General features: G+C 40.5%; 2 protein-coding genes across 2 annotated transcripts in view; both read left to right on the top strand.

The window, feature by feature from the left end:
• The first annotated feature begins 451 nt into the window (after positions 1–451).
• ambp (alpha-1-microglobulin/bikunin precursor) lies at positions 452–4,788 on the top strand. The gene is made up of 10 exons (XM_031855779.1): positions 452–670; positions 1,431–1,573; positions 2,359–2,435; positions 2,539–2,655; positions 2,846–2,947; positions 3,180–3,235; positions 3,741–3,825; positions 3,996–4,163; positions 4,317–4,490; positions 4,596–4,788. The coding sequence occupies exons 1-10, from the start codon at positions 551–553 to the stop codon at positions 4,619–4,621; spliced, it is 1,068 nt and encodes a 355-aa protein (XP_031711639.1). The 5' UTR covers positions 452–550; the 3' UTR covers positions 4,622–4,788.
• A 2,025-nt stretch (positions 4,789–6,813) lies between these two features.
• exd3 (exonuclease 3'-5' domain containing 3) overlaps positions 6,814–12,263 on the top strand; it is a 40,169-nt gene continuing 34,719 nt past the window's right edge. The window contains exons 1-3 of the mRNA XM_031855515.1: positions 6,814–6,912; positions 8,270–8,329; positions 11,940–12,004. Of these exons, the coding sequence (XP_031711375.1) occupies positions 8,302–8,329; positions 11,940–12,004 (93 nt within the window). The 5' untranslated portion in view covers positions 6,814–6,912; positions 8,270–8,301. The remainder of the gene's footprint in view (positions 6,913–8,269; positions 8,330–11,939; positions 12,005–12,263) is intronic.

A 12,263-nucleotide genomic window follows, 5' to 3' on the forward strand; every position in this document is an offset into this window, starting at 1 on the left:
AAATTTGTTTGATGATCTGAAACATTTAAGTGTGACAAACATGCAAAAAAATAAGAAATCAGGAAGGGGGCAAACACTTTTTCACACAACTGTACCTGTAAAATGTAAATATGATTTTATCATATAAAGTCATCCAACAGCATTGTCAAATCTGAGGTGCTTAGTATTTGAGACAATTGTTGTTCTTTCTTCCAATAAAAACATATATAACACAAACACAATACATGATACAATATCATGTTACTTATTGGTGTCTCAGATCATGGCATGTATTGATTTGTTAATGTTGCAAAAGTTCAATGTGTACTTGGTCAGTGGCAAGTCAGAGCACAAAGTGAGAGACAGAGAGCAGAACTTTGCTCTTTCAGTTGTTTGCTTTCTGCTTGGCTGTGGGAGTGAGTGCACTGCACTCAAAACAGGTCAATGCCCTGTCCCCATTTGAATAGTTAAGAGAGGAAAGAAACAGTGAGGAGGAGGAGGAACTTTTCCTGGGATTCAGTGCCTCAGACATCAGTCCTCTCAGAGACGAGTGGACAGACAGGCCGATAGAATGCAGAAAGCAATGATTCTGGTTTCTCTGCTGGTCCTGGGGTGGTCCTCGACACTTCAGGGGGTCCCTGTCCTCCCAGACCCTCTCTACCCCACGCAGGAGAACTTTGATCTGGCCCGGGTGAGTTCTGCAAACTTGCATGTGTTGTTTTGAACTCATACATTCAGTATAAAGAGGGAAAAGGCTGTAACGCAGTACTTATGTCTGTTAGATTAATAACCTTTACTTAATATTTCCATTAAACAAAACTACTTTGTTAGGTTTCGTAAAAAACACCATGGTTTGGCTTAAAATGACTACGAAATTGAAATAAAACTAAACAAAAATGCAATAAAAGTTCTTGATTCAAACAGGACACAAACAGCAGTCTCCTGTTTTTTTTTTGACCCATCCACCACCTTGACATCCACCCTACTCAGCGGAGCTCAGCGGACTAATTTTAAGTTCATTTGTGATACGTCAAACGCAAATGTAAATCACGACAAAATATGTTTGGCTCGAAACGTAAATCACAATGCAGATTCGTTGTATGGGAAAGCAATTTTTAGGAGAAAGGGCTGTTCAGGCAGAGGAATTTTTCATATTAATGACCTAAAAATTAAGAATAGAAGATCAAATCTAATGTGATCTGTGCGTGTGAAATGTGTGTGAAAAGTTAAAGCAGTTTGGACTAAAGACGGCATTACATCGAGGAAAAGTCAAGTATAAGTTCACTAAGCACACATGAGTAAGTGTTACGTCATCTGTGTGAAGTGAGATTTTGTGTACTGAAGTTTAATTTGATTGTAAGATTTATTTTCTTCTATTTATTGCCCATTTCAATTATAGTTGTTATGTGTATTATTACACATTTACACATTACGGTACCTATTTCTAACAGTTTTTTGGAACATGGCATGATGTTGCTGTGGCAAGTACGTGTCCCCACATGAAACGTGAAGAGGGAGATCCAGCCATCGGTAAACTGGTTTTGCACACCGGCACCACTGAAGGCAAACTCAAGATGACTCGCCGTATGCTGAGGTTTGTAGGAAGTGCATGCATCACACATTTACACGCACTTAGACGCAAACACACACTTACACACCAACGGACCAAGGCAAACGTTTTTTGAGAGCTGGAAAAAAACAAATTAAAATATACCGATATGCTTTAGTAAATTCAACAAGTTATCCTAACACAGTCTGAACTTTGACTCTCTATAAAAAAAATTTGTACTTGTTTTAGGAAATTTGGTTATTCCAAGATGAGATATGAGATATCAAGGAGAAAAAAACATGAATGTGTAATTAACAAAGACAGATATTATGTAAATCGTGCACACACATTGGCTAATCCTGGCAGTGTATTGGTCCGACGACATCTCAGAACAATGTCCAAAGTGTAAAACCCAATGGTGGAAGTTGACTAAAGTACTCAAGTACAGTTTTGGAGTACTTATACTTTCCATTTTCTGCCACTATACACTTCTGCTCCATTACTTTTCAAGAGGTACTATTGAACTTAACTGTTTTTATTTGTCAGTTTTGGTTATAGTTACTTTGTAGATTTAGGTATACTATACAAATAAATGATGATGAATTATTACAGATCAGGCTAGTACTTTTACTTTTGGTACTTCTGTCATTTTACTTCAGTCAAATTTTGAATGCAGAACTTTTAATTGTAACAGAGAATTTCTACATTGTGGTATTGCTACTTTTACTGAACTAAAAGTTCTGACTACTTCACTGGTAAAATGTAAAGGTGACAGTTTCTACTGTGTATTATAGATATATAGAATGTCTTGTTTTTTTGGATGTGTGCAGACAAGGAACATGTAAGGAGATCACTGGGGACTATGAGTTGACCACCACACCAGGACGATTCTCCTACCATATTGCAAGTATGTCTCCCTCTGTTTAATGCTGCAGTGACACAGCTCTCTGTTCACTTCATTTCGTCCATGAAGTTTTTACAGGTGATTATCTCCTCTGTCCTTTCCACAGGGTGGGGCGCAGACGTGGACGCCTACGTGGTTCACACAAACTACAATGAGTATGCAATAGTGATAATGAGCAAAAAGAAAACATCGGAGGATAAGAGCACAACAGTAAAGCTTTACAGTGAGTGGAGACTCTCGCTCTAACATCTCAAGTATTAGATTCCATTTATTTGATTCAAGTATCACGATTTCCCGCCTCGTGTATGTTAAGATAGACCATCTTCTGGGATGTGAATACATTTTATTCAAACCACTTACATCATGTAAAAGTTTTCGTTTCTGCTTCATCTGAATTGCTCTGTCCTCTTCAGGTCGAACTATGTCTGTGAGAGACACTGTGCTGGATGACTTCAAAACACTGGTCAGACAACAGGGAATGAGTGATGACACTGTTATCATTAAGCAGGATAAAGGTACAACACCGATTATCACACACATACTGTACTTGCACAGACCTCTAAATACTATTAGATATTTAAATGAGATATTTTACCATCAGTGTTCATGAAACTGGAAATTGTTTTTGCAGCATACAAACATAAAACATAAGCGCAATAAAACTAGAATAACACATTAAAAGAATACATTGTTTGGCTATAAAATGCATGCGTATCTATGACATGTTTTCATTCAAAATATTCGCAGGAGACTGTGTTCTTGGAGAGTTGGTGGCAGAGCCTCCAAATCAGCCTGAGCCTCAGGTAATCAAACGAATGTACAGAATTCAGGACAAACTATCATTGAGGCATTGCTTTCACATGGCTATCAACATGGTGATGGTTGAGCCAGCAGCTAGAAGCTAACAGGGCTAACAGTGCTAACTGTGCTGGAATGGTAACAGTGCTCACAGAGCAAACAGTGTTACCTGAAGGGGGAACCGTAGAGTGGGTGCAACATTTCCGCGTCAACGCAGTGTATCAAGTAAAACTACATATGTATTAGCACCAGAATGTACAGATTCTGCAAGTAATAAATAAAAGTACTCATTGTAAAAAGTGTCCTTTTCGGAGTATGTCAATGTGGACAGTGCATTCAATGTTGTTGCTTTTTTAAGACATCTATAATGTTACTATTCTAATTAAATGCAGCAACTATAATGTAGTTCTGAGTTGCGTTGCTGTCTCAAAGGATTTTCAAACACATTTAAGTGGAATATTTGGGGTTCAGGTGTCTTTGTATCTCTAACCGAGTCTGTCTGTGATACAGCGGATGAAGAGAAACGTGGTGCCTTCTTTGGCGACTGCAGACGTTGAGGGTTCTGGTTATGATTCACCTCTATTTAATGCAACCGGTAAGTGATCCACTTTCTAGGTTGAATAACCCTGATACGCTTAGATAGCATTGCCCATTTATGAAAATGTATGTGCGTTAAATGTAAGATGTAAGAGCCTGATACTGATGCTATAACTAATGTGTATCTCTCCTTACTCGTGCTATATATCTCTCCCTCTCCCCTCCTAGAGTCCTGTAAAGCAGCATCAGATACAGGACCATGTTTTGGGAGATTGCCGCGTTACCACTACAACTCCTCCTCAATGAGCTGTGAACTCTTCTTCTACGGAGGGTGTTTGGGCAACCAGAACAACTTTTTAAACGAGAGAGAGTGTCTGCAAAGATGTCGCACCGAGGGTGAGGAATGGAATACGAAACGTAACATCTGCATATGATGATCAAACAATACATACACTATCAATATGTGGCCCATTGCCAGTTTATTCTGTGTCCGTGCACTGTTAAAAAAAAACCTCTTTGAATACATTAAAATACATTCCGTCTCCCCAGCTGTGTGCCGTCTGCCCATGGTGGCCCAAGCCTGCACAGGCCAGCCACCCATCTGGGCCTTTGACTCCACCGCCGGTCTGTGCGTGCCCTACAAACAAGGCTTCTGCCAGGGCAACGCCAACAAGTTCTACAGCAAAGCTGAGTGCAACGAGTACTGTGGGGTAATGAATGATGGTGAGTTGATAAAGTCAATATAAAACACACACAAAAAAAAAACCACACACCACACTTCCACTAGCATATGATAAAAACATTTTGTGTATTTTTGCTCATTTCCAGAGGGAGAACTCCTGAAGGCCAACTGAGTGAGATGAGGAAACATCGCTGCTCATCTGAACTCACCACATAGAGATGCAACATGAGGCAGCACCATATAAGGCGCCCGTTAGCGAAATATGATTTTGTCTCAGCATTTACAGAATATGTGAAGTTATATCACAACAGATCGGCAATAAAACAAGTCATAACTCTGTTCGCCTGGTGTTTCTTGTTTGTTACTGTTATTAGCCCATTTGTTTTGTGCTGATGCAGTTGCTTCCTGGCAAATCACAAATACATACAAAAATGATGCAAGACAAAAACCTGGACATGCTCCCTTTTCAGCTCCTCATTCAAGAAATAAGTTGTATAATCACATATACAAGCAGACTATTGGACAGACATGACCTCGCAGGTTTTAGCAAAGATGAATGGAAGGTCATTAAAGTTATTACAGATGTTGACAACAAACTGATAACATGCTGTGGTCATGGATATAGGTTACTCCTATGGTCCAGATAAAAAAAAAAAACTACTGGTTTAAATATCTTCAATCGAATAAACAAGAGGGGGCTGTAAGTTATCTGCTGGATATTATGTGCTAAGTTAGAATGTTTCCATGTTTCAACATTTCCACTCACTTGGATCAAGAGTTATTTATCTAATAGGACGAGTTTATTACACTTCTCTGACCCTGTGAATGTTTGCTGTGTGGTGGCGTGACAGAACAATGTGCATTACCAGCAAAACAGATCAAGTAGTAGGGCAACATGACCTCGTAGTTTTAAATTCTGATAATGTAACAGGAAAGCTTGTCTGTGCAACTTTAATTTAAGTATCGTCCCTCCTATTAATGTTTATTTGTGTGTTTAGTAAAGATTTTGGACACATTTGTACTTCAGTTTGGTTTGTTTCATAAAATATAACCAGTCTTGCACTATTTGTAGATTATATGGTGTTTTATTTTTATTATCTCTTGTAAGGCTGCCATGCTGGTTCTTTATATCAACAGTGAATAACAGGTTTGTTTTTCAAGCCATATGTCTGTTTTAATACAGTAACATTGTATGCAGAATTGTATTGTTGTTTCAGATCCAGACTTAAAATGTGTATTAATCAGAAGGGTGTGATTTTTTTTTAATCTTTGAATTAATGCTGCAGATATTTCAACAACAGAGCGAAATAAAGTGGTCCGGATTTATTTTATCACTTCATAGAATGTGGTTAAACTTCAGTGGCGAGCATGAATAAGATAACAGAATTTGTGATGTTGTCAACCAATTTGGAGAAGTGATTAACCTAATCTAATCAAGTCCTAACTAATGGTCATCTTCCCCTCTCTGTCCCATGTCCTGTATCGCTCTCTTCCTGTTGAGGTCTGTAAAGAAGAACCAGAAACAGGTCCATGTTTGTGGGCTTCTGAACGTTACCCCTCCTCAATGACAGGTCTTCATGGAAGGTGTGAGGGCAACCTGAGCAACTTTATTAATGAGACAGAGTGTATGCAGCAATGCCACTGCACCTCTTTGTCACTGCAGTTTCTCTGTATCTGGCAAATGTAGTAATGACTGTCAACATGTCCTTGATTGTTAAATAATTTAAATAATAATAAATAATATTTTTTTTTAACTGATGCAGCAAAATTCACATACCAAACACATGACTACAGTTGACAAAACCTGCTGATTCGTCATTCCACTTAAGACGACCCATCTTTGCAACACGACTGTGAGATGTGTTTCCTGAAGACAAACTGAGATGAAGAAACTGAACGAGCCCACATACTGGTTTAAGTAAGCAATTGTTGTTGTTTTTACTATGAAACCTAAAATGCATTTATAGTTTAGTTATTATTTTTGGATTATGTGTGTGTGTGTGGGGGGCGGGGGGACTAAATATGTGAAAAAAGGAAAGAAAATTGTTGTGCATTGGCCAGAAGTCGGCAGTAGTGCACTTCTGCATGACAGCCTCTAATAAAAACTAAATCGTAGCAAGGTCAAACATTTAAGAATTTCCCTCAGTACAGATTTACAGGCAGCTTCACCTACATTGTGTTTATAGCTACCGTTAAACTCCATCAGATAAATATCTGACATTGAAGGTGTCGATGTTTACTGTTAGAGAATGACATGTTTCAGGGGTCATGTTCTGTAAATCCTTGCGAAAAGATCTGAGTGTGTGTTCAATGTGAGAGCAAGATCTTCCTTGCAAACCAAATGCAGGGCAAAAAACACGATAGTGAATGGCTCCACTGTTCCCCACAAACTCATCTGATGTAAGGTAACGAAACTGTAGTCTACCTGACGACAGCTAGTAAACTGGAAGAAAGTAGCGCATGGTGAGTCCTTTCGTATCGATAACGTGACGTTACATTTGCGTAATTCAATATAAATCCGCTTGTCAACACAATTAAAAATAAAGTCGACTGTATATTGGAGAGCAACATGACAACCTAGCACTGAGGTTCGAGCTAGCCGTAAGTGAGTCAGTCACGAGCTAACCAGTGTCACGTCCCCAAAACTAACCGACCACCATTGTTTGGGCTTTTAGTTAGCTCTTACATCACAAACAGCCGAGCAATGTTTTAAAGATGAACACACGCAAACACGTGTCATTACACGGTTTGCTTGATTTGTTTGTGTCAGACAAGCTAATGTTTGCTAACACATAGCATGAAAGCAAAGCACTCCAGGAAGTGATGTGTGTTCTGTTACCACTAGGTGGGGGTAGAAGATAAGTTACACAAAAACAAAAGTCTGGTTCTTCTGTTCCTCCATCCCCTGAAAGAGGTGCTTCTCCCCTCATAGTGCTGCACGCTTTAATCTGCATCAAAGCAACATTTAGGCCGGGTAACAAGTCATGAGAGAAAGACATAGCATTTTCCTTGGTGTATGTATATGTATATGTCTATGTATATTGTTGGTTTGAGTAGTTCAGAAACTTCTCATGTACTGTGATTTCCATTGTCAAATTACTTGGCTTTTTTAATAGATTTTGAACATATTTTAATACTTAATCATCAATGCTCAATAATCTATGGACTTTAACATTTAAGCGTTGATGTTTTTTAGCCTTAAGGCCGGCTGTTGCAACTTGCAACGTTTTCACGGAATCCTCTAAAAAATGAAGAAAAAAAACTCCTCATTATTTTATTGATCAGAGGCTTGCAAAATACAGTTTAAAAAGGAGGGAACATTCTACATCAGTGAAATCAATTCTTGGGTTTCAGAGGGTTACGCCTGCAGGCATTTAGACGGGGAGATAAGACATCCTCAGACTGGAATCAAGTCTCACAGCCAGCTGGTGTCTAACACTTCTCAGTCCGCTGTTACTGTGTGTGTGTGTGTGTGTGTGTGTGCACGAGTGATAATCAGCAAAACTGGTTCATGATCATCAGATGATGAACAGTTTTCCTTGATTTTGGTGTAGTCTTCTTGTACAGTGACATTGTTCAAGACTCTGCAAAGTTGTTATTGCCGAAATTCACTTAGGGCAAATGCATGAACTCACAAGTCTTGTGTAGGTTATTGTATCTTGGCCTAAAAGCTATAAGTGCAGTTGCTTTACCATAGCACCGTATGTGGTACATATGTAGCAAATAAAATGATCTTTCCTCTCATGTTGTGACGGTAATGTATTTAAGCAAATGTGGCGGTCTTATTCAAAGTGTTGTTTTGTGTGCCTTCCCTCATTAGAGTGACAGCAGCACACCATCCGGTGGACAGAAATGGACCGTATGACTCCAGAGGCAGCGGGTATGTATCACAGTTTTATCACACCGTTCTCTTGCCAATATTGAGCATAGAAACAACACACGAGGGTTAAATGTAGAGTGAAAGTACAGAATGATTTGTGTACAGACTCCAACAGTAATATCACACGGGGCTCTTGGGGGTGTACAATGATATCAGCATCATCACTCGTGTTTTTCACTGTAGAGTCTGTCGGTATGTGCCGCTCCACATCCTGGAGAGGTTAATTAACATGCAAACACTGCTTTAACAAGCATCGAATCCTGCAAGTGCTTGTACTCTCTTCATTTTCAAGATTCTGTCGTAGCACCTGTTGAAAGGTTTTTTTTGGGGGGTTTTTTGAAGCTCCTACTACAAAACACAAAAGGAGAGAAGTACTTATCGAAGAATGTTGTGGCATCCTTCCAGTGGAGTTGAGCCACACATGCACAACCTCTGCCAAGTCACACTGAAGCCGTTCTGGTGGCTGTAGTGACACCAAATGCCCCATTTAGACACTTGATCTTTGTGTTTCCTTTATTTTGGCAGCTGCCTGGCAACAGGCAGTTAGACCTGCCTGTGGATTTAATCTCTGTCTAATTTGACTGAAATCTAAGTGCAATTTTTGATTGTTTCGTAAGGATGGGATTTTAAGATAGTGTATCATTACCTTAAAATCCACTTGGTTTAAATACAGTGTTTTCTTGTATTTCAAGTGATCTTGTGCCAAAAAAAATGAAGAAAAACAATCCCCCACCCGAAGGTGAATGAGTGCACTGTATGCGTGTCCGTGTATTTGTATATGGTGATGATGGCGGTTATTATGTCGCAATGAATGGGGAGTCTCCAACTCTGTCATTCATCCACCAGCTAAAAACTCTAAAGAAGCTGCATGCTTCACATTCCCCTGCTCTCCTCACCTCTCCTCACACGAGCAGCGAGACTGAAGTGGGTTGTGGTGTGTGTGTGTGTGTGTCTGTGTGTCTGAGTCCCTGTGCACGTACGCGTGTTCGCCAGTGGGATGAATGGACTGGAGTGGGGTGTATAATCAGAGAATCCCGGAGAAAAGCAAAAGGAAAACTCTGTAGCTATTCAAATTCTTGAAATTAAAGGACCTTTCAGAGGACCGTTGCAGTGTTTTTGCATGTCTTAGCCCATTTGCTACATATCCAGTCTGCTACGATGTTGGCTGCTTTTACATTAGCGTGTTGGTGTGATACTGAAGAGGAGGTTGATTTTAAAAGCCTGTGCTGCATTGCCATGCAACAGTTCAGCATATTTAGATATTACAGTCATTGAGATGGATTAAGAAGCAACTTCTTCTAACTGGAAATAGATTTTTATATCAAGAGGAAACTATTTAAAATAACTTATTGTCGGGAAGATTAGAAATGCATTTACAAAAATCAGAAACTAATATATATTTTTAAATGAATGCATGATGTGCACTCAATGGGTCATAACTAGGATCGGATAGGATCACGGTTTTTGAGTCACGGTTCGGATCATTTTTCGGATCAGCAAAGAAAAGGGGGGGGGGGTGGACATATATAGCTTTGCTTTCCATTTATTAACTAAAAGAACTTCAAGAACCCTGAAAGCAAATAACTTTGGGCTATATATAGATTTAATATTTAAGATATTTATTTTCAAAAAGATGAGAATATCTACATTATCTGGGGAAAAGGTAGCGCCAGATGTGTGTCTGTGTGACTCTCACAGAGGGGGGCGTGTCTGCAGCACCGGACTTTAAATCTCCACTCCTCCGTGATGAGATGTCAGTCTTTCCTTTTCATAGAGGAACGATCTTCAAAGTGGGTGTGTGAGTGGATTTCGTAGCGTGGCTCAAGCACTTTGACCAAATTTTGAAATCCTTTGTTTTCCACAACGGAGTGTCCCCCGTCGCTGACAGACCGGGATGGTGTCTCTTCATATGTGTGGACATGCCCGATGTATTGCCGTCGTCGTATGTCTTTCTCTTTAAACACCTACATACCGTAGCGCCTTTGTCCAGCACCCTCATCCCGTCATTATAAGTTACAGGGAAGCTAAATATGTGACTTAAATGGCGCCGGGGGCTTCTCAAGTTCCTCCGCTCGCCAAGACTTTCACCGTTAAATGCCTCTAACACGCTCCGATCACATGAACACACTACTGCTTTATATCTGTCCGCTGACACACTGCATTGATATTCGGGGACTTGTTACTTGAAAAGGAACAGCAGCAGTAAAACTGTATTATACACACTATGATAATTAAACTGTAGATCCGAAACCGTGAGGGGTGATCCGAAACCGTGAGGGGCGGTCCGAAACCGTGAGGGGCGGTCCGAACCGATCACGGATGGATCCGTGACAGTGACAGTGGAAAAGGATTCTGGTTTTGGCAAAGAGGAGATCATTTTCAAATCACTGTGCGTTTTTTCTAAATGGCACACAAAGACCAGTGAATCTAACAAGGGAGGAGGCCAAATGCAGAAGCAAGTGATAAATAATGAGCGTGGGAGTGAAATACAATCATACAATCAAAGAGAAGCAAAGTGACTGGAAAAAAAACAAGCTGAAGTAGAGATTGTGCAGCTGGAAGACAAATGGAGAATAAATATTCTCAGGCAGGTAAAGTTAATGTCTAAGAGGCAACATGAAAGAGACTAAAAGTGTCCGGCCAGGAGAGAGAGGCAGTAAAGAAAGAGGCCAACACAGAGAGAGGGAGAGGTCTTGTGCTCTGCTTTCCCAGGCTGTGCATCAGGAAGGTTGTATTTTTTTTACACCATGACCACCACATAGCCCTTTCCTGGGGAAATCCGAGACAAAATCGAGAGAGGCTGCTGCAGGGAGGGAGAGGAGAACAGGAAAACTAGCCCTGGGAAGAGGGGGGGGAGGAGGGAGGGAGGTAGGTATGGTAAAGCCCACACAGCATGAGCGACAGAGAAAGAGCTGGAGCTTTTGGGAAGTCTGAGTGGAACGCACGCACAGGCAGATAGACACAAAACGTGCACGCACGCTTCCATCTCCTCTTGTCTCCGGGCTCTTTTACTCACCGTGGCTGAGAGTCTTCTGCGGAGTGTCTCGGCCGCAGATTCAGCCGGAATGCAGAGCTAATGCCGGGTTCCTCTACTATCCAACCGGCCTCAGCTGTTAATCCGATGTTATGGCTGCTCTGCTATGCCTGTTATAGAAATAATATTTGACATTATGACTACTCGGCTATGCCTGTTTTAAATAACAATATTTCCAGTGTATCACATTACCTGTCAGCTAAGATTTAGCTTGGACACAAAACAAGGTATTCCAGGACAAAGTTTTACCTTTTTATTGACATGACCAGTAATTATGAGACCAAACTTTTATTTATAAGGTGATAGCCGTTATAGCCAGGCAACATTGAATGGAAGAGTTGATAAACAACAATTGTAGTAAGAGTTAAATTTTCCCAAATCAAAACTTTTTACTTGAAGGCTCAAAAGACCTGAACAGAAAACCATCAGGTGCCTCACATGGTGAAGAAAGAAAAACAAATACTTTAAAGGCTGATTTCTTGACAGGTTGATAGAGGTCAAAGGTCAGAGTGAAACCCCACCTCGTGTGTGTGTGTGTGTGTGTGTGTGTGTGTGTGTGTGTGTGTTCCCCCTCAGGTCTTGACCCTGCCGTCCTGAGAGACCAACTCTTCGAGCTATGGAACCGGAAAGATCTGCAGACGGTGAGGGTCACTTTCAGAGCGTGTGTCAGTTCCACACATGCAATATTGAGTGTGTGTGTGTGTGTGTGTGTGTGTGTGTCTGTGTGTATGTATGTATGTATGTGTGTGTGTATTTGCAAAGGAAGAGAGTTGGAGTCTTTGTGTGTCTGCAAGAAACACTTGCACAGTAAGGAACGAACGAGAGAGAGAGAGATCTTGCATACCGGCATGTTTAAATGAAGCTCACCTGTGTGTGTGTGTGTGTGTGTGTGTGTGTGTG

The sequence above is a fragment of the Anarrhichthys ocellatus genome, unplaced genomic scaffold, assembly GCF_004355925.1.
Source record: "Anarrhichthys ocellatus isolate YVR2014 unplaced genomic scaffold, GSC_Weel_1.0 scaffold16, whole genome shotgun sequence".
Taxonomy (NCBI): Eukaryota; Metazoa; Chordata; class Actinopteri; order Perciformes; family Anarhichadidae; genus Anarrhichthys; species Anarrhichthys ocellatus.